At 46.0% G+C, this 23519-nt stretch overlaps 1 protein-coding gene across 1 annotated transcript in view; it reads right to left on the reverse strand.

The window, feature by feature from the left end:
* Window positions 1-3563: 3563 nt before the first annotated feature.
* The window catches only part of LOC133150083 (peptidase inhibitor 16-like), a 34554-nt gene continuing 14598 nt past the window's right edge, over window positions 3564-23519 (reverse strand). The window contains 6 exon segments of the mRNA XM_061272380.1: window positions 3564-4268; window positions 4271-4316; window positions 4318-4732; window positions 6825-6916; window positions 7225-7334; window positions 21656-21723. Coding sequence (XP_061128364.1) covers window positions 4116-4268; window positions 4271-4316; window positions 4318-4732; window positions 6825-6916; window positions 7225-7334; window positions 21656-21723 — 884 coding nt within the window. The 3' untranslated portion in view covers window positions 3564-4115.

The following is a 23519-nucleotide window of genomic DNA, read 5'->3' on the forward strand; positions in this document are numbered from 1 at the left end:
CCATTTCTCTCGCTCTCTGCCTTTGACCAGCATCCAATCACAAAGCATAGATGGTTGCCACACACTGTGATTGGCCAAGACCATCACCGCTGAATACATGCATTCTGGCTTTTCTCTTTCTGCCTTGTCGCTCTTCTCTTATCCGGCTCCTATCTCATATTTTACAAGACCATAGTTCTTTTGGTCATGATTTGAAAGATAACAATGGTCATCATTTTTTTTACATAATTTTTAAATCAGAGATGGAAGTAAAATTTCAACATTTCATGTAGATTCAGAAGCTCCTCTTAATTTTTTGCTACCACATCAGGTTTTTATGATCATAGTAATACTGTAATACTGTAATAATATAATATGTAATATAAAATACCTTGTAATGTATATGAATTAAGAGTTGGGTTCACCAACAGGTGGAATCTTTTCTGCAAATTACAAGGCACCGTAAACCATACTGTGTAAGATTTTATAGGTCAAACAGACATTCAAAATCAGCGTCAACATTTTGTTTAGGGACACTCAGACACTGATTAGAATTAAAATATCATGCGAAGTCTTTTGAGGAATATCTGTGAGTAAGGGTTGTATGAAGAAATCTGACTTGTCTTAACTAACCAGTTTCTCTCTCAATGTTAGTTTCACATTCAGAAATACTTAACGAACGGAAAGGAGGACATGAATGACGTCACTTGACATTTAGAGCGGGCTATAACGCCTTAGCTCAGGGGTCACCAAACTACGGCCCGCGGGCCGGATACGGCCCGCGGGACCGATTAATCCGGCCCGCCAACCCTGAATAAATTGTATTATTAAACTTTTTTTTTTTTTTTTTTTTGCTCATTTTGCCTGCAATGACTGCGTTTCCCCAGTAGATGGGGAAGCTCGCCTGCGCATTTACTACCGGAAGCCGTGTCAGAAAGCTCGGTGCACGCTCACAAGTGCGTGTACGGACATGGCGCACTCGCGCTCTATTTGTATCAGTCCCGAATTTAGAGCGTGGGCTGTGACGACAGCATTCTTGTAATTTGCGCGCTGAGCTTTCAGATGCAGTTTTGCGCTAAAGCCACCCACAAACCTTCCCCTGGAATCCTTCCGTTAAAATGTCGCCCAAGTAAAGCAGGGTGAACACAGTGCCGAGCGTTTAAAAGAGTTGCCAATTTGGCTCGACGTACGCGACGTGACGTTCAGCCACATGAACGTCAACATCTACCCGTCACAGATCGAGGTAAACGGACCAACACCTCGGATCTCGCCTAAGAATTGCCACAACAAATTTTACTCCAGACTATGACGCACTATCAAACTAAAAACTAAAAAGACAGCGGTGTCTACAAGCCTACTGGAACCTACAAAAGGATTATAAGGAAGGAACACAAGAACTTTAAGAGACTGCTCATATGTGTCAGAGAGGTTCTGCTCTGACAACTGAGCTGAACTTTTATCTGTTAAGATTGTGCATGGCACAACAGAAAGTTAATGTTCCATGGTTTTTTTTCTATGAAGAACCCAGAGAGAGTTATTTAGTTATTATTTATTTCCTGTTTTTTCTGTGAAGAACTCAGAGAGGGTTTAGTTATTATTTATTTCATTAATAGTGTTATTATTTGTTTCCTGACTTTTTTTCTGTAAAGAACCTGGTAAGGGTTATTAAATAACCGTTATTTGGTTATGTGTGGCTTTCTGGAAAACAATAATTTTTTAAGCTCCCCTACGATCGTCACACTTTTTCTGTTACAAACTGCCACCGGCCCGCCATCAGAGAAGGGAAAGGTTATGTGGCCCTCACAGGAAAAAGTTTGGGGACCCCTGCCTTAGCTGATTGGATTATGCCTGCAGAAATAATGAGTGTCAACCAATCACAGAAACGATTACCGTTTTTTTCCGTGTATAGTGCGCAATATTTAACTAATTTATTGTCCTAAAATCTGGGGTGCGTATTATACATGGGTACAAAAAAAAAATTTTTTTTTTTTTTTTTTTTTTAAAGAAAGTCATGGTACAACAAAACCAACAACAGGACTGACCGACAAAGTCATGGAACAAAAAGACAGGGTGACATTACCAAAGACAAGAACAGAATGACAGTAACACATGCAATGATCCAACGGTGAGCGAGGGGCAGACAGGACTTAAATACAAAACACGTTACATCGATTGAGGTGACACAGGAAGAGAGGGGTGACGCGAACAGAAACTATGGCAACCTAGACACATAGCAAAACTGGGGACGAGACATGACAAATCTCCCCCGAAATAAAACTCACCTTTCTTCTTGTTTGTTGTCAATCGCGCATCGCATTCAGCCATCCTGCCCAACACACTTAGTAAAATTCATAATTGACGACACATCGTTTGATGCGATGGTGCAATCCTCGATGGTGTGTTATTGTCAAATATTGTTTGTTTTTTAATCTCCATCGCGGACCGGACGTCATACAGAGGCCGCCATTACAGATGCGCAGAACGGTTGCGCAAGACACGTCAGCTATATAAAGAGAGAGAGTTCAGTTCTCCACCTATTAGTTTCAATTCACAGTTTAATTAGCAGTTTCAATCAGCAAATAACAAAATGCGTATTACAGGTAATATTTTATTTCACAACACTTTGCCTTGTTCCTTTCGTCTCTGCTGTTCATTTCAAACACGCTCCATACGACCGCAATGCTCTTGTATCAGACGCTCGCTCGATCACCTGCTAGTTTGCCGTCTGTCACAATGTACCCTACACAAATCCGAAACATTTGTTGCGGCTCCGAGTCACGACGAGGGGCAAGTTTTGGTTTCCAAGGGTGTAATTATTCCTCTTCAACGTCTCTCCCATACAGAGCCGCCTCTTTCCCGTGCCCGCACGGAGCGCGGTGGTGCGTTTAGGGGCAGTCGGAGAAATCAACGCCAACAAAAAAAATGACATCCAGCCTAGTTAAGACCATACCAAAGACTATAAAAATGGGACCCATTGCCTCCCTGCGTGTGTGACGATCATTGGGACTTAAAAAAAAAAAAAAAAAAAAAAATTAAAATTTTTTTTTAAAAAATTCATAAAAATTGGGTGCGTATTATACATGGGTACAAGCTTTTTTCCAGCATCAGCATGCCATTTTTAGGGGTGCGTACTATACATGGGGGCGCACTATACACGGAAAAAAACGGTACTCCACGGTTGCGCAACAACGAGGACGTCCGCTCTCCATTCTCGAAAACTGCGTAGCTGTTATATTTTGTTTATTTAATAACTAAGAATTTTAAAATAACATTTATTGCTATATGTGTACAGGGAAGGTTCATCATCAACTAAGTAAGAAATTGAGAAAATTCTCAAATATCGTGGCATACATAATCTTAAAACGAGGGGTGATTCCAACATATATATGCGCGCGCGCACACACGCACACACATACACACACACACACACACACACACACAAAAGCAGGACAGGAACACGTGGCGCAGACAGACAGGAGACAAGGTATCAAGAGGGAGCAGGTGACAGACATAACGGTAATGAAAGGGTTGTGGCTGAGGGAAGTTGACGGCCGAGCGTGCTCTGGCACGGGCGTGACAACACATTTGATGAAAAAAAGAAACTTTATTATATTTATATACAACTATTGTTCTTAGCTGTGCTGGTAGCTACAGTATGATAGCTATGAGGTGTTTATACTACCTGTTTGCAACTTTAAACCTCAAAGAAGGCTCGCCAAACTCAAAACAAATACATAACATTTTCAAAAATGTCCTCGTGTCACTCAAGTTTATTAAAGGGACACCTTGAAGGATTTACATTTAGCAGCAGACTAAAGAAAACTAACAATCGTCACTCTCGCCTAGTTATCTCATCAGGTTTGTTTGCATCCATTGCTTAATATCATCGAGTTAGTCATAAAACTCAAAAACTCACAGCAGAGTGAGTTGACTTTCGAAACCAGAACCTCTCAAAGGAGGTGGTGACCATGCCGCGTGTAAATATTGTACTTAATATACTGAAATATATTTCCGATACTGTAAATGTACACATATCCCCACATCCACAGCATTTTCATGATTAGTATTTTTTTACAAATTGATAGACATGTGTGTTTGTACATGTGTGCTGATGTGCATGTGTGTTGTCCTGTTTTTCACAATGGTAGCATAATGAGGATGAAGTTAAAGAAGAGTAAAGCGGCAAGCACGAGTGTAGGTGAAGATAGTGAGGATGCCTCACTCATAATCTCTTTTTGAGGTATTGTTATGATTGGCAGGCCCTCAAGTCTTGTTTCTTGTTGTCCTGTCCTGTCTTTGAATCCTCCTCCTTCTTCATAGCCGCTTTCCCCTGGGCTGCTGCTGATGTCCGCTTGGTGGTATGACTCTGTTGTTGCAAGGGAAAGAACTAGCACACCCCCCTTCTCCTCTTCTTCCTCACCTGAGAACAATTTGGGCTTGGGTGTCACAAGAGGAAGAGTTGGGGTCATTGACGAATGGGTGGTCCTGCTAGTTCTGGTGGTGATATGCCTGTTGTGGTGAGACTCTGTTGTTGCGAGAGGATGAACAAGTACACCCTTTTCCTTATCCTCTTTATCACCAGGGGTGAAGTTGGGCTTGAATGTCAGAAGAGGAGGAAGAAGAGTGGGAATTATGGACTGAGGCATATGTCTGCCTGTTGTGCTGGTTTTGGTGATCTGGTAGAATGACTCTGTTGTTGCAGCATCTTCCTCCTCTTCCTCTTCTCCACCGTCACTGTCATCCATGTCAGGAACTACAAACCACACCCAAAGATAATCTCTTAATAGCTTTTACCATTATTTTTTTGTGCCTTGAACAGACTTTAGCTGACATTGTGACATATTTCATTAAGCAAGGATCTCATCAAAGAACACAACAGGTCCCCCCTTCCCCTAACATTTCGTTCTTCTCTTTATTATGTTTATATGTATGAATCTTATTTTCAGGCAATATAAGACTTCTATAGTAAAGTTTTATTTTAAGGTGCATATTACAACAGGTGATAAGTTATTAAATATGTATCGCCTGAAGACATTTATAACCAATGTCTAATAACACGTAACAGCAGCAACATCCAGTGCTCAATACATTCTCTGTAGTGGAAATATAGAATTATGAGATCTGAACAACAGTTTGTACTGTATGTAACAACGTAATAATCAATCAATCTTTATTTATTCATTTATTTATTCATAAATAAATAAATAAATTACTACCGTATTTTCCGCCCTATAAGGCGCACCTAAAAACCTAAATTTTTATCAAAAGTTGACAGTGCGCCTTATAGTCCGGTGCGCCTTATATATGGATCAAGTGATGAATTTGTTGATCCATACTGGTTGTACACAGTGCTCTGCCAAAATGTTTTAGTACGACTAGTAAATTACAAGGTCGCATCGCTTCCCAACATTACGGTAACTGTAGTCAGGGGGCGTCACCGAATAGCTGTTGTACCCGCGAGGCTATTTCATTTCAAAATAGGCTGCTCTGTTAATGTTTCGAGTAAATCTACGGATCGATATGGAAGGGAAACATAGGTAAGTAGTACCAATGCGTTAGATCGAACTTTAGTCAGTTCTGATCATTTTATAGGAGATCGTTTGAGAAACGCGATTGTTTACACTTTGCTGAGGCTCATGGGAGATTGCGAGCTGAGGCTCAGGAAATTGCGGATGGCTAATGTTATAACAATAGCTGCTATACGCGCGAGGCTATTTCATGTCAAAATAGGCTGCTCTGTTAATGTTTCGAGTAAATCTACGGATCGATATGGAAGGGAAACATAGGTAAGTAGTACCAATGCGTTAGATCGAACTTTAGTCAGTTCTGATCATTTTATAGGAGATCGTTTGAGAAACGCGATTGTTTGCACTTTGCTGTTGCTCATGGGAGATTGCGAGTTGAGGCTCATAGGAAATTGCGGATGGCTAATGCTATAACGATAGCTGCTATACGCGCGAGGCTATTTCATGTCAAAATAGGCTGCTCTGTTAATGTTTCGAGTAAATCTACGGATCGATATGGAAGGGAAACATAGGTAAGTAGTACCAATGCGTTAGATTGAACTTTAGTCAGTTCCAATCATTTTATAGGAGATCGTTTGAGAAACGCGATTGTTTACAGAGGGCTCATTGGTTATTGGCTAGTGGGTGCATACCGCAACCCTAGTCAACCTCAGTTTGTTGCAATAAAGCTTCTATTTTATGCGCCTTATAGTCCGGTGCGCCTTATGTATGGACAAAGTTTTAAAATGGGCCGTTCATTGACGGTGCGCCTTATACCCCGGTGCGCCTAATAGGGCGCAAAATACGGTAATTGGATACTACGCCTGATCTGACTTACTGCATATATAGTAGTGAAAAAGGTTTTAAGACGCCCCTTATAATTGTTCACAATCTCAAACATTATCAATACATTTGTGGTGACTGCACAGCATTATGTATGAAATACATAAAACAAAAACAAATTAATGTAACGTGGTTAAATATTGGCATGTTTATGTACTATAATGTAAAAAATCCATGTAATGTAGGCAATTGTAGTGTCTGGTTCCGTCAGACATTGTAATTTATTATACAAATTCAAATAATGAAGTGTGTAATGTTGTGTTATAGTGTATGTAATATGTACTCAATCAAGTCGTTTTTAATTTGGTCAAATAATGTCTCATGTAAAACGGGAAAACAGTGTAATAAGTAATGCAGCCAAAAATTGTATAGCATAGTCAAATTACATATTTAGTATATAATGTAATAAAAATAAACTGTATTTAAAAATTGTGCGTGTGCGTGCATGTGCGTACGGGCATGTGTATTAGCAGTAAAGTAATTAGAAAAATGTCATACCACAAAGGTTGTTTTCACATGTTTGTAGTTCTTCCGGACATCGGGAGCAAGAGTCTCCTTCCACATAAGGACGCTCAGATTCGTAGTTCCCACTGCACACGCACGCACACACACACACACACACACACTTCAGTGGAAGCACATTGCAAACACTGATCTCACTACTCTTAACATTAGCATTAGGTGTGGTAAGAAAAGTACCACTAATGGTGAACAACTGTACTGTTAGCAATAGTAATAGTAATAGTAATAGTAATAGTAATAGTAATAGTAATAGTAATAGTAATAGTAATAGTAATAGTAATAGTAATGATGAAGAAGCAGCACTAGCACTGTCATTAGGTAGCAGTGCTGTTACTATTATCATTAACTCTATTAATCTAAAGAAATTTGCACTGACGCTGGGTAGTAGTTGCACACCAGGAAAGAGATCTTTTCCCACGCCAGACCCTCCATTTTGTTACACAGGTGGGCGGCACAGCCCACTCTGTGAGTATCCGACCACACCATCTGCAAAGTCACAGCAAAGTCTCTCATGCTTTGTTACACCGACAGGTGTGTTGTGAAAGCGCTTTACACGTAAATGAAATGTATTGTATTGTATGTCACTTAGATCCGCACGACTGTAGATAAATGCAGCAACCTTGTCCACTGTGCTGAACATGACAGACAGCTGTTTAAGGACGTACTGTACAAGAGTACTCCGTGAGACCAGCAAAGTTTTCAGTGTTCCCTCGCTATATTGCGGTTCAGCTTTCCCAGCCTTGCTTTTTTTTTGGGTGTCAACATAGCATTCATTCATTCATTCATTCATTCGTTCGTTCGTTCGTTCGTTCGTTCGTTCGTTCGTTCGTTCGTTCGTTCGTTCGTTCGTTCGTTCGTTCGTTCGTTCGTTCGTTCGTTCGTTCGTTCGTTCGTTCGTTCGTTCGTTCGTTCGTTCGTTCGTTCGTTCGTTCGTTCGTTCGTTCGTTCGTTCGTTCGTTCGTTCGTTCATTCATTCATTCATTCATTCATTCATTCATTCATTCATTCATTCATTCATTCATTCATTTATTTATTTATTTATTTATTTATTTATTTATTTATTTCAAAGTCAAAGTCAGCTTTATTGTCAATCTCTTCACATGTCAAGACACACAAAGAAACCGAAATTACGTTTTCTCTATCCCACGGTGACGAGACATATAACACGATAGACATACAAGTAAACGACACAATGTAAAAACAAGAAGGCACAAACAATAGATAATAAGAATGATGAATAATTCGGCTCAGTGGCATAGTGGTAGAGTGTCCGCCCTGAGACCGGAAGGTTGTGGGTTCAAACCCTGGCCGGGTCATACCAAAGACTATAAAAATGGGACCCATTGCCTCCCTGCTTGGCACTCAGCATTAAGGGTTGGAATTGGGGGGTTAGATCACCAACTGATTCCCGAGCGCGGCACCGCTGCTGCTCACTGCTCCCCTCTCCCCCAGGGGATGGATTAAAATCACACGGGGATGGGTTAAATGCAGAGGACAAATTTCACCACACCCAGGTGTGTGTGTGACGATCATTGGGACTTTAATCTTTTTTTTTTTTTAAATAATAAATAAACAGATAACACAATAAATAAGAGGAGCAAAACGGAGCCAGTGTGCACACAGCAGACAGTAAGCGTAGCGCAAAAGTACAGGACGCTACGCAGAAAGGGGAAGCGAGTTCAGGATCCTAACAGCCTGGAGTATGAAGCTGTTGTTGAGTCTGGTGGTGCGGGAGCGCATAGGGATGGTAAATAGTCAAATAGTGTGAAGTTACACATAACTTTTAGCTCAATGCGTCTCACAAAGTCTCACATTCACCTATCCACACCCATTCTTTTCCGCAATGAGTTCTGCAGCAGCTCGTGCTTTTGAAGACAAAAGAAGACAACAGAAGGCGACAAGAATAAGGTAACAGAAGACTATGACAGAAGATGACAAAAGACAACGACAGCAGAAAACAAAAGACGATGACAATAGAAGACAATGGCGATGACAGGGGAAGACGATGACTGAGGAAGACTACGACGATGACAGAAGAGGACGACAGCAAAAGAAGCTGACGGCAGAAGAAGAAGCCAATGACAGAAGAAGAAGCCGATGACAGAAGAACAAGCTGATAACAGAAGAAGATGATGATGAGAGAATAAGAAGAAACAGCACCAAGAGAAGTAGGAGTCATGGCCACCAACTTTCATTTTGCACAACAAATGTTTGAATTTGCATTAATATACCAGGACTGTACCTTTGTCGAAAAAGGGATAAAGGCTTCTCACCCAGCAGGCCTACAGTTAGGGTTGGGGTGGTGTCATGTTCTCAACTCCCTTCATGTCTTGTTGGGAATCACTTGAACAGCCTGGACACATCTATTTAGGCCTATTTTAACCTCTGAAAACATCATAAAACCATTCGCCTTTGTTCAGGTCTGAACTGTCCCTTTAAGGCAGTGCTTTTCAATTATTTTCTGACGCTAAAGACACATTTCTATGACATGGCCTTTAACTAACCTGTAGTGGCCGATTTGGCTGGAGTTTGTTTTCTCTCGCTCTTCACCCCCTCCCTCCCCCTCCCCGGCCGGGGAGGTGGTTAGATGGCACCCATTCTGACAGTGGCTATCTGGGTTCTCGTGGGCCAATTCAGGATGGGGGAACTGCAGCTCAACCTCCTCGAAGACACTGCCAGGACAATTGAGGGCTCCTTCGGCAGTCCTTCGCTCTGACATGGACATCCACTTTTTATTTCATTGATTTTCATATTGTATCTTTTGTGCCCTCTCTGCATCCATTTCAACCTGGTGATCCTGAAAGGGGGATCCTTCCATCTGTGGTCCCTTCTCAAGGTTTCTCATTTTCCCCCGGTAGGGTTTTTTTTTTAGTTTTTCCTTGCCCTTTTGGGAGCTTAAGATCAGGGGATGCTTTGAGAATAATTGTCAATTTTTGTCTATGTGAAGCCCTAAAATTATTAATAACATTGTTTTTTAGTCTGTAACAGATCAGATTCCATGTGCATCACTTTGCCTAAAGTTAAAAAATAAACTATACTTACTTAAACTATAAACAGTCTTGACCAACTGCCATTTTATGTTAAAAAATACAGTAAAATAATAATAAACATAAATAATATTAAATAACAGCAATAAATAATGTTCACTTCAAAGTAATTAACAACATTCACTCACAACCACAATATGTAAAACACTTTAACCTACAAAACAAAAATGAATAAAACAATTTGTGCGTAAAACATTTTAACCTACAAAACAAAAATGAATACAATTATTTGTGCTCCCCTCCGTGAGTCATCATCACCCTTTCGTGGTGGAGGGGTTTCCATGTCCTAATGAGCCTAGGAGCCAAGTTGTCTGGGGCTTTTTGCCCCTGGCTGGGTCACCCATGGCAAACAGGTCCTAGGTAAAGGGCCAGTCAAAGCAAGGAAGAAGTGCTGGTGCGTGCTCCTTCTAGGGACTCCATCGTTCTGCTGGGTGACTTCAATGCTCACGTGCTCATGCCAGTGAGACCTGGAAGGGCGTGATTGGAAGGAACGGCCTCCCCGAGCGGTGTTCTATTATTGGACTTCTGTCGAGACATGGATTGTCCATAATGAACACCATGTTCAAGCATAAGGGTGTCCATATGTGCACTTGGCACCAGGACACCCTAGGCCGCAGTTCGATGATCGACTTTATAGTTGTGTCATCGGATATGCGGCCGCATGTTTTGGACACTCGGGTGAAGAGTGGCGGAGCTGTCAACTGATCACCACCTGGTGGTGGGTTGTCTTCGATGGGGGGGGGAAGATGCCGGTCCGACCTGAAAGACCCAAACGTACTGTGAGGGTCTGCTGGGAACGTCTGGCAGAATCCCCTGTCAGGAAGAGCTTCAACTCTCACCTCTGACAGAGCCTTTCCCACATCCCGGAGGAGGCGGGGGTCATTGAGTCCGTGCCTCCATTGTTGAGAAAGCTGACCGAAGCTGTGGCCATAAGGTGGTCGGTGCCTGTCGTGGCGCCAACCCCCGAACCCGCTGGTGGACACCGGCAGCAAGAGATGCCGTCAAGCTGAAGAAGGAGTCCTATCGGGTAGATTTGGCCTGTGGGACTCCGGAGTCAGCCGACAGGTTCCGGATGGCCAAGCGGAATGCGGCTTCGGAAGTTGCTAAGGAAAAAACATGTGTGTGGGAGGAGTTTGGCGAGGCCATGGAGAATGACTTCCGGACCGTTCGGCTTCGAGGAAATTCTGGTCCACCATCCGGCGTCTCAGGAGGGGAAGCAGTACGCTGTCAACACTGTTTACAGTGAAGATGGCGTGCTGCTGACCTTGACTCGGGACGTTGTGAGTCAATGGGTAGAATACTTCGAAGACCTCCTCAATTCCACTGACACGCCTTCCATTGTGGAAGCAGGGCCTGGAGACTCTGAGGTGGACTCTCCAACCTCTGGGGTCAAAGTCACTGAGGTAGTTAAAAAACTCCTCGGAGGCAAGGCCCTGGGGGTTGATGAGATCCGCCCGGAGTTCTTAAGGGCTCTGGATGTTGTGGGGGTGTCATGGCTGACACGCCTCTACAACATTGGACATTGGGGACGGTGCCTCTTGATTGGCAGACTGGGGTGGTTGTCTCTCTCTTTAAGAAGGGGGACCTTAGGGTGTGTTCCAACTACAGAGGAATCACACTCAGCCTCCATGGTAAGTTGTATTCAGGGGTGCTGGAGAGGAGTGTCCATGGGGAGGTCGAACCTCGGATTCAGGAAGAGAAGTGTAGCTTTTGTCCTGGCCGTGGAACAGTGGACCAGCTCTACACCCTCGGCAGGATCCTCGAGGGGGCATGGGAGTTCGCTCAACCAGTCCACATGTGTTTTGTGGACTTGGAGAAGGCGTACGACCGTGTCCCTCGGGAGGTTCTGTCGAGGGTACTTCGGGAGTACGGGGTGCCGAGCCAACTGTTAAGGGCGGTTCGGTCCCTGTACCATCGATGCCAGAGTTTGCTCCGCATTTCCGGAAGTAAGTCGGATTCGTTCCCAGTGAGAGTTGGACAAGCGGATACAACCGGCCGAAATGAGTTTCCTCCGCAGGGTGTCCGGGCTCTCCCTTAGAGATAGGGAGAGAAGCTCGCTCATCTGGGAGAGACTCGGAGTAGAGCTGCTCCTCCACGTTGAGAGCCAGATGAGGTGGCTTGGGCATCTCATCAGAATGCCTCCCTGGGGAGGTGTTCCGGTCATGTCCCACCGGCAGGAGACCCCGTGGATGACCCAGGACGCGCTGGAGGGTTCATGAATGTGCATATGAAACTGGTGGTGTTCGGTACCTCCAACAAGGTTAAGAACCACTGCTATAGAGCGAATACTCCCGACGCACACCCTTACAATAATACCGCCACTCCCACCTACTGCTGTGGTTGTCTAATTACCCTTTAATTTAGTACAGCCAAAAAAAGCATGTTCCCCAGGGTCACACGCGCCCACCCTGGCATCCCACCCACTGCCGGGGTTCATCCTTTTATAATCTGCAGCTCGGTATTCTTCCATTTGAATTTTAAAACTTTAATTTAGTAATTGTCACAAGTATTTAGAATAAAGGGAACCTTGTGTTTAAGGCGGGGTGGATGGACCGCAGACCCCAATGGGGGCCGCAGTGGGCCAGGGGCCACAGGCCCCCATTGGGGGCTGCAGGGGCGACAGGCCCCCATTGGGGGCCACAGGGCCCACAGGCCCCCATTGGGGGCCGCAGGGGGCCAGGGGTAAAGCCCCGGAGGGGGCTCAGGGGGAAAAGCTCCCTTGAAACACCTGGATTTTGGCAGTATAGTAACCCCAAAACCATTAATTTCATCACTCAATTTAAACCGTTTTGTTAAAAAAATATTCCTGCTTGGTGGGCTACCAAGGTGAATACAGTGGAGCCTCGGTTTTCGACCACAATCCGTTCCAGAAGGCTGTTGGAGAAGTGAATCGTTCGAATTCGAAATCATGTTTCCCCATTACAAATAATGCAACCAAATTTAATCCGTTCCAAGCAAAAAAACAAAACAAAACCTTTTTTAAGCATTTTTTCATTTGCGCATTTTTGTCCAATCGCACAACTGGACACACCGCCGAACGCGCAACCGCAGCGTGTCGCCGACCGCCCAACTGCAGCGCGCTGGTCGCATTATTGTGACAGAGCCGTCGCTGAAATTTAGAAAATATTTTTAAAGTCCTTATGTACTTTCCAAAATTTAAGTGGACCTCAGTGCGCAGGGAGCTTAATTTGGTCCGATCGCGCAACCGCAGCGTGCCGGGCGCTCACTATCCCATTGCTTTAAGAGCGTCTTTGTGTTTTAGGATTTGTTCGAGAACCCGGACGTTCGAAAACTGAGGCTCCTCTGTACAGTCAAGCCTCGGTTTTCGACCACAATCCGTTCTAGAAGGCTGTTCGAGAAGCGAATCGGTCGAATTCCGAATCTATTTTTTCTATTACAAATAACGGAAAAAAATGTAATCTGATCCAAGACTTTTTAAGCATTCTTTTATCTGCGCATTTTTATCCGATCGCGCAACTGCACCGCACCACCGAACGCACAACCGTAGCGCATTGCCGACCGTGCAACTGCACCGCGCTGGTTGCATTATTGTGACAGAGCCGTTGCTGAAATTCAGAAAATATTTTTAAACTCCTGATGTACTTTCCAAAATTCAAGCGGACCAAAGTGTGCAGGGAGCTTAATTTTGTCCGATTGCGCAATTGCAGCGCACCGCCGAACGCGCAAATGTAACGCGTCGCCGACCGCGCAACTGCACCGCGCTGAACGCATTATTGTGACAGAGCCGTCGCCGAAATTTAGAAAACATTTTTAAAGTCCTGATGTACTTTCCAAAATTTAAGCGGACCTTAGTGCGCAGGGAGCTTAATTTAGTCCGATTGCGCAACCGCAGCGCGCCGGGCACTCAATGTCGCATTGCTTTAAGAGCGTCTTTGTGTTCCGAGTTGTAAGATGACGCTGCTGTCGAGCCATGCCCATCTCAAGCAATTCTTGATCCCGTTTGACTTGTCTATTTCCCTGGCACGATCCTCGTCTTTTTTCTCTAAATTTTAGAGAGTTTTAGAGTCTGAAACTTTCACCATACTGGCTAAAACTTTTGCTAATTAGGCAAATGAGTAGGCGGATTAAGTGACGAAAGTAGAGCCAAAATGCTGCCGAAAATAAGGCGGCTGTTGTCGCAATACTGTTGCCAGCCGCCCTGCCGACACCATTTAAAAACAATTTTGTCAACGGATCTACACGATTTACGAAAATGATACTCCAGACGGAAAAAAACACGGAAATCCGCGGATCTGCGGAAGATTCTTATCCCTGTTATGCGGGGTCGGGTCACGGGGGCAGCAGCTTTAGGAGGGACTCCCTGACTTCCTTCTCCTCAGCTACATCATCCAGCTCATCCTGGGGGATCCCAAGACGTTCCCAGGCCAGCCGAGAGACATAGTCTCTCCAGCACGTCCTGGGTCGTCCACGGGCTCTCCTACCTGTGGGACATGCCCGGAACACCTCCCCATGGAGGCGTCTAGGAGGCATCCTAAACACCTCCCAATCATGCCCTTCCAGGTCTCACTGTCATTGCCCACGTGAGCATTGAAGTCACCCAGTAGAACAATAGAGTCCCCAGAAGGAGTGCTCTCCATTACTTCTTCTAAGGACCCCAAAAAGGGTGGGTACTCAGAGTTGCTGTTCGGCGCATAGGCACAAACAACAGTCAGGACTCGTACCCCCACCCAAAGGCGGAGGGCGGCTACGCTCTCGTTCACCGGAGTCAACCCCAATGTGCAGGCGCCCTGCCGGGGTACAATAAGTATGCCCACACCTGCTCGACGCCTCTCACCGTGGGCAATTCCAGAGTGGAAGAGAGTACAGCCCCTCTCAAGAGGGCTTGTACCAGAGCCCAAACTATGTGTGGAGGCAAGTCCGACTATGTCTAGTCGGTCCCTTTCTGCCTCACACACCAGCTCGGGCTCCTTTCCAGCCAGAGAGGTGACATTCCATGTCCCAAGAGCCAGCTTCTGCAACAGGGGATTGGACCGCCAAGGTCCCTGCCTTTGGCCGCCGCCCAGCTCACTTTGCACCCGACCCCTTTGGCCCCAGGTGGTGAGCCCATGGGAAGGGGGACCCACGTTTTCTTTTTGGGCTGTGCCCGGCTGGGCCCCATTGGCGAAGGCCCGGCCACCAGGCGCTCGCCTTCGAGCCCCGCCTCCAGGCCTGGCTCCAGAGGGGGGCCCCGGTGACCTGCGTCCGGGCAAGGGAAAACTAGCTCCATATAATTTATTCATCATAAGGGGTCTTCTGAGCCGTGCTTTGTCTGGCCCCTCACCTGGGACCCTTTTGCCATGTGTGACCCTACTAGGGGCATGAAACCCCAGACAACATAGCTCCTAGGATCATTAGGACATGCAAACCCCTCCACCACGATAAGGTGACGACTCACAGAGGGGAAACATGTGAAGTGTTACTTCCATTTACACAAAACAGCCCCAGACAACATGGATCCTAGTATCATAGGGGCACGCAAAGCCCTCCACCACGATAAGGTGATGGACTCACGGGGGGGAAATAACTAGGGGTGTAACGATTCATCGATACACATCAATTAATCGATATAATGCTCTACGATTTGTTGGCATCGATGCTAAACGTAAACATCGATCTATATCGCCCGTTGTTGACATCGGACATTAGACTTAGACTTAGACAGACTTTATTGTCATTTTGTAAGCACTTGGTGCACACTAAACGAAATTTCGTCGCATACGGCTCTCAACAAAGGAAAGGAACGTCGAGAGCCGCAGCAGCCGCAGCCGACTGGGGCGCCGCCATCTTAATCCTAATAATACAAAAGACACACGGATGGCATGAGCGCAACTCAATAACTCTCATAAGGCTGCCACATAACGGCGCCACGAAGAAAGTCAGAAAGTGCTCAAGATAAAAGCCATCAAAGCAAATCAAAGCTAAAAAGACAAAGGAAAAAAAGTAACAGCAGCCAACCAGCACCCCCAATACAAGAGAACACCCCAAAACACACAAAATAGCCTCCATGGGGTCCATCGACAGGTGTAAGGGCAGTCCAGTTCAACGGCGCCCAATGGACCGTGGTCGTGAATCGGTGAAAACATCACAAGGCAGGCAAGCGTGTGAGCAGCGTCCTGGGCACCCAGCCGGGGTACGTGCAGATGGTCACCATGGGGCTAGCATGGCGAAAGCCATTGGTCCCACCGAGCACGAGGAAGCGGACTCCCCACAGGGGTTGCGGCTGCAAGGCGAGGGACCCGGTCATCACTGGCCAGATAAACAGGAAGCCGTCGTAGAGTTACGCCGGCCCAACCAATGATCCCGGTCCCAGGAAGAAAAAAAAAAATAAATAAAATAAAATATCCGATCCGAAGAGATACCGAGGTGCGGTAGAAGGCACCAGCATCGCCGAACGGACAAAAAGACAAAAAGAAAAAGGAGAAAAGAAGCAAATAAAGAGGAAAAGAGAGGACACTGCTGGGAGGCAGCCACTCACGGCGCCATACCAGATAAAAGCCTGTTATTAAGCATATTAAGCGACTTGATTTTGAAATCCAGTTCATTGTTGCTTGCTTCCTCTTTCCGGGAGCAGTGCGCGGCGTGTTGTGTTGTGAGCAGAGCAGGCACGTGAAAGGGGAGCCGACAACTACGCGGCTCCTGGGCTGGTGCTATGGCTAGTGTCCAAGAAGACGAGGAAATTCGCTCGCCTTTGGGCTTCAAGTCATTCGTTTGGAAGCACTTTGTAATTTCCTAAAAAAAGAGTTTGCAATACCTTGTTGATTTTGCGTATGAATTGTTATAAATCAGGATATTGTTCTATATCGATCGTAGAGCACTATATCGTGATGTATCGTGAATGAATCACAGCAGGCTTTAAGATATCGGCAAATATAGTATCATGGTTCTTTGTAACGATATGATATCGTGTCGTGACAAAACCCGCGATTTACACCCCTAGAAATAACTACTGTTTTTTTCCATGTATAATGCGCCCCCATGTATAATACGCAGCCTAAAAATGGCATGTCGATGCTGGAAAAAAGCCTGTACCCATGTATAATACGCACCCCAATGATCGTCACACACGCATCTGGGTGTGGTGAAATTTGTCCTCTGCATTTGACCCATCCCCGTGTGATTTTGATCCATCCCCTGGGGGAGAGGGGAGCAGTAGCAGCAGCGGCGCCACGCTCGGGAATCATTTGGTGATCTAACCCCCCAATTCCAACCCTTAATGCTGAGTGCCAAGCAGGGAGGCAATGGGTCCCATTTTATAGTCTTTGGTATGGTCTTAACTAGGCTGGATGTATTTTTTTTTGTTGGCATTGATTTCTCCGACTGCCCGTAAAGGCACCACCGTGATCAGTTAAGTTAAAATGAAAAGAAGAAAGTGACGTGCGGACATGTGAAAAAGGCGGCTCTGTATGGGAGAGAAGTTGAAGAGGAATAAAAATACCCTTGGAAATCAAAACTTGCCCCTCGTTGTGACTCGGAGCCGCAACAAATGTTTCGGATTTGTGTAGGGTACATTGTGACAGCAAACGAGCAGGTGATCGAGCAAGCGTCTGATACGAGAGCATTGCGTTCGTATGGAGCGTGTTTGAAGGGAACAGCAGAGACGAAAGGAACAAGGCGAAGTGTTGTGAAATAAAATATTACATGTAATACGCATTTTGTTATTTGCTGATTGTATTAAGACTTAGACTTAGACAGACTTTATTGTCATTTTGCATACACTCAGTGCACACAAAACAAAATTACGTTGCATACGGCTCGCAACAAAGGAATGACATTTCGGCTGGATAAAAAGTGACATTTCTATATAAATATGAAATAAGATAAGATAAATAAGATAAATATAAAGTGCCGCAATGAAGGAAACAAAAACAGTATTTACAAAGTGCGCAGGGGAATGATAGGTTGACTGTTCAACAGTCTGACGACAGTAGGGAAAAAACTATTGCAGAACCTGGTAGACCTGCAGCGGATGCTGCAAAACGTCTTCCCAGAGGGTAGCAGGGAGAACAGTCCTTGGTGGGGGTGTGATGGGTCACTAATAATATTTCGGGCTCGGGACACGCAGCGCTAGGATGACAAGTCCTGAATGGAGGGAAGATGAGCCCCGATGATCCTCTCTGCTGTCCTCACCACTCTCCTTACGTTCTTCCAATCGGAGGAGCTGCAACCCCCACACCACACGCTCTCTATGGTGCTTCGGTAGAACGTCCTCATGATGGGTGGGGGCAGGTGGGCTCTCCTCATCCTCCGCAGGAAGTACAATCGCTTCTGTGCCCTCTTGACCAGTGTCGTGGTGTTCCCAGTCCAGGTGAGGTCGTCTGAGATGTGGACCCCCAGGAATTTAGTGCTGCTGACCACCTCCACATCCAAGCTGTTGATGATCAGTGGAGCGTGGTGAGGCTGGTTCTTCCTGAAGTCGACGATGATCTCCTTCGTCTTCTCCACATTCAGGATCAGGCCATTGTCTCTGCACCAGCCCACCAACTGCTCCACCTCCTCTCTGTAGTCCAGGTCGTCGTTATCGCTGATGAGGCCCACCACCGTTGTGTCGTCTGCAAACTTCACGATGTGATTGGTGGTGAACCTGGGGACGCAGTCGTGTGTCATCAGGATGAACAGCAGGGGGCTCAGGACGCAGCCCTGAGGGGAGCCTGTGCTGAGGGTGATGACATCTGAGGTGTTCTGTCCGACCCGGACTGACTGAGGTCTGTTGGTGAGGAAGTCTAGCAGCCAGTTCCGAAGGGGGGTGCCGAAGCCCAGGCGTTCCAGTTTTCCCACCAGATGCTGTGGAATGATGGTGTTAAACGCTGAACTGAAGTCCAGGAACAGCAACCGCACGTGGGCGTTCCTCTCCTCCAGGTGAGCCAGGCTCAGGTGAAGAACGGAGGAGATGGCATCCTCAGTAGAGCGATTCTTCCGGTAGGCAAACTGGAACGGGTCGAATGTCGGGGGGAGTCTGGAGACAATGTGGTCTTTGACCAGCCTTTCGAAGCACTTCATCATGATGGGAGTCAGTGCCACAGGTCTGTAGTCATTGAATGAGGTGATTTGAGGTTTCTTTGGCACCGGAATGATGGAGGCAGCCTTGAAGCATACAGGCACCGTGGCTTGGCCCAGCAAGATGTTAAAAATGTCTGTGATGACACCAGCCAGCTGACCTGCACATTCCTTTAACACCCGCCCAGGTATGCTATCAGGGCCTGGGGTCTTACGTGGGTTGACTCTCCTCAGAGACTTCAACACGTCGGCTGAGTCAAGGCAGAGTGCCTCCTCATCCTGATGGGGAACAGATTAACTGCCGGAGTGCCGTTCAGTGCCTCAAACCGCCCAAAGAAGTTGTTCAGACCATTCAGGAAGTCAGCATCAACCTCACCCACCGGGGGGGAGGGTAAGTTGTAGTCAGTAATCGCCCGCATGCCTTGCCACATGCTCCTGGTGTTATTTCCGTCGTGGAAAAAAATCCTGTATTTTTCGACTGTGGCTTCGCTTCGCTAACCTTATGGCACGGTTCAAGTTGGCTCTCGCTGTCCTCAGTGCCTCCTTGTCGCCAGACTTGAAGGCAGCGTTCCGTGCTCGCAGCGTATGACGAACCTCCTCAGTCATCCAGGGTCGTTGGTTGGCTCGGGTGATGATGTTCTTAGTGGTGCTGACGTCCTCGGCGCATTTGTAGATGTAGGCTGACACAGTCATGGCGTACTCATCAATGTCGACCTGATTGTCATATGTTGCTGCTGATCTGAACATGTCCCAGTCAGAGCACTCAAAGCAGTCCTGGAGCACCTCCATGGCCCCCTCAGACCACACCCTCACCTGCTTCACTGTAGGTTTTGCTCTGATCAGCAGGGGCCTGTAAGCAGGGATTATCTTTACAGATAGGTGGTCTGAAGAGCCGAGGTGGGGGCCGGGGGCTGCTCTGAATGCATCTTTTATATTTGTATAAACCAAGTCCAGAGTGTTCTCTCCCCGAGTTGGAAAATCCACGTGTTGGTAAAAATGAGGGAGAATAGTTTTCATGTTAGCTTGGTTAAAGTCCCCAGCAATGATGAAAACACCCTCTGTGTGCGTGGATTGCAGCTCACTGATTGTTCGATAGAGAACGCTCATGGCCTCTTTAGTATTAGCGCTAGGAGGGACATACACGGCCGTGATGCTAACAACAGTAAACTTCCTGGGCAGGTAGAAGGGTCTGCAGTTGACAGTCAAAAGCTCGATGTCCGAAGAGCAGAAGCTGGCGACAGATCTAGCATTTTTGCACCAGCTGTTGTTGATGTAGACACACAGCCCTCCTCCTCGGGATTTACCGCTTAGTTTGCTGTTTCTGTCGGCGCGGAATGTAGCTAGCCCCTCCAGGCTAACAGCGGAGTCCGGAATCGATGAGTTCAGCCATGCCTCCGTCAGGATGAAAGCTTAGCAGTCTCTAACCTCCCTCTTTGAAGAGAGTTCTAGTTGTAGATGGTTCATTTTATTATCCAGTGAGCGGACGTTGGAGAGGAAGATGGATGGAAGCGGCGGTCTGTAGGGGTTAGCCTTCAGCTTAGCCGTTAGCCCACCTCGACAGCCGCGCTTCCGCCGCCGGACGCATCGCCTCCGCTTACTCCTTCTCCGGCGTGTGCCGCCCGGCGAGCCCACTGCATCGTGAGCTTCCGAGGCTGGGGCCCGGAGCACTCCGGCAAGGGTAGTTGTGTCTACGAGTCCATCCAAAACACGCAGGCGCTGGTGATGATAAACTAACCTACTGGATGGATAACCTAAACTTTGAGTCGTAAGTAGTGCCCTAGGCGGCATATTATGTGAAATTTGTGAAATCGCGTCGAGAGCCGTAGCAGCCGCACCCAACCGGGGCGCCGCCATTTTCATAACTATCACATCAGTCAAGAAGAGAAGAGGACTATTCGCATCGAATCCATAGTGCGCATGCGCAGTGATACTGCCTCCGTATGACGTCCAGTCCGCGATGGAGATTAAAAAACAAACAATATTTGACAATAACACAGGTTTCTGAACCCTGGTCCAAGCTGCACTTGGTCGCCCTGCTCCTTTCCACACTCCATCCAAGATTTTCTTCAAAAATTGTTGTACCATGATTTTCTTAAAAAATAAAAAAAATAAAATTATAGAAAAAAAAAAATAAAAAATACCCATGTATAATGCGCACCCCAGATTTTAGGACAATAAATTAGTTAAATTTTGCGCATTATACATGGAAAAAAACGGTAATTCATTCTTCTAAACCACTTAACGTCATGAGAGTCACCGGTGTGGTGGAGGCTATCCCAGCAGTCTATGAGCCGTCAGTGCTCCCCCATAACGGTCACCAGGCAATTTGGTGTAGTCTATCGGCGCACTATACATGTTTTTGAATTGTGTGAGGAAGCCAGAGCACGCGCAGGAAATCCACGCAGCATGCAAACTCCACTCAGGAAGACTGGAGCTGGAATTGAACCCTGCACCTCTGAACTGTGAGGCCAACGTGCTAACCAGTGCACCACCATGCCGGCAACTGAACTAAAAATAATTTATACAAAGTCAACGTCTACTTCACGGATTTCAGACGTAACCCTCACAATAAACAAGGGTTTATTGCGAGGGTTACGTGTTTGGACAGGGAAGATCCGTCCAGTTTCAAGGTCAAATAACAGACATACCCAGTTTGAGTATCTGGAAGGGTTGGATTGCATGCCTCTGACCCGGGGAGACTCTGTATGCGCGTGTGTGCGTGTGTGTGCGTGCATGTGTGTGTGTGCGTGTGTGTATAACACTAACCTGTGTGTAGTGTCCACACATCTTGTTCTCATCACAACTGTTGTTATGAAAGTCATAGAAGAGATTTTCTACACAAACGCACAGATCCACACATGCACACGCACACACAAACACGCACACACACACAAACACACTTTTTTAGTGATTGAATTTGGAACTAGTAACAAGTGTAGCACTCCAGTCATTATAATCCAGACAGTTTATATGGCATTAGGCTGCTTTTAATTTCCACTTGAAGAAATGAATGAGATGAACAAAACAAATGGTGTATTGGAGGTTAGATTTCAACAGACCACGCCTCTTATGCAGTATGCAATGTGACCAATAGACTACATTATTGGTCACATTGCATAACCCAGGTCCATCCATCCATTTCCTATCCCGCTTGTCCCCCACGAGTGTCACGGGCGTGCAGGAGCCTATCCCAGCAGTCTCGGACAGTAGGCGGGGACACCCTCAACCGGTTGCCACAGAGACAAACAACCATCCGCACTCATACTCACAGGGCAATTTGGAGAGCTCAATCAGCCTACCAAGCATATTTTTGGGATGTGGGAGGAAACCGGAGTGCCCGGGGAAAATCCACGCACACAGCCATGGGGAGAAAATGCAAACTCCACACAGGGAGGGCCGGAGGTAGAATTGAACCCTCCTAACTGTGAGGCAGACATGCTAACCAGTGCCCTTTTGAGCCGTGAATAATGCAGGTGTTAGGCAGAATTTTTGTACCTCGAAAATCATTCTTTTTCAGGAGACCCAAAAGCTGGCATGTTCATTTAAATATCAACATTGCATCAAAAAAGAGCATGCCGATTTCATATATGATTACATTTAAACTTTAAATGTAATCATATATGAAATGAAAAAAACATTTAAACTTTAAATGTAATCATATATTTTACTTGTATAAGCATGTTTTAATAATTTTGCGTGCAAACGCTCTGCACTTTAGACCCTAACCCAATAAAAGCATTCTCAGATTTGATCACAGATGAACATTTAATAATGTTATCAGTAAACAGTCTGTTCACAGTCAGCATAACCTTTGAGGTGTGATCACAGATGATGAGGTATGAAACTGTTTCGAACATTTTAGAATATTATTAGTAAACAGTCCGTTCACAGTCAGCATAACCTTTTGGAAGTACAGTGGAGCCTCGGTTTTCGACCGCAATCTTTTCCAGAAGACTGTTCGACAAATGAATCGTTCGAATTCCGAATAATGTTTTCCCATTACAGATAATGGAACCAAATTTATCCGTTCCGAGCAAAAAAAACTCGCCTTTTTTAAGCATTTTTTCATTTGCGCATTTTTTCATTTGCGCATTGTTGTCCAATCGCGCAACTGCAGCGCACCGCCGAACGCGCAACCGTAGCGCGTCGCCGAATGTGCAACTACACCGCGCTGGTCGCATTATTGTGAGACAGAGCCGTCGCTGAAATTTAGAAAATATTTTTAATGTCCTTATGTACCTTCCAAAATGTAAGTGGACCTCAGTGCGCAGGGACCTTAATTTGGTCCGATCGCGCAACCGCAGTGCGCCGGGCGCTCACTGTCGCAATGCTTTAAGAGCGTCTTTGTGTTCGAATTCCGATTTGTTCGAGAACCGGGACGTTCGAAAACCGAGGCTCCACTGTATATTGAACATTCGATAATATTATCAGCAGTGTTGGGACTAATAGCACGGTGACGGCGTTACAGACGCCGTTCTAGATTTCCAGTACAGTAATCCCCCGTTTATCGCGGATAATTGGTACCAAAAACCATCCGCGATAAGTGAAATCCGCAAAGTACGGTCACCAACAAGAAGTACTGGGCAGGCTAACGAGTTAGCGGAAAGATGCTAATTCGCGATCGTGCTAA

The sequence above is a fragment of the Syngnathus typhle genome, linkage group LG2 (genome assembly GCF_033458585.1).
Source record: "Syngnathus typhle isolate RoL2023-S1 ecotype Sweden linkage group LG2, RoL_Styp_1.0, whole genome shotgun sequence".
NCBI lineage: Eukaryota > Metazoa > Chordata > Actinopteri > Syngnathiformes > Syngnathidae > Syngnathus > Syngnathus typhle.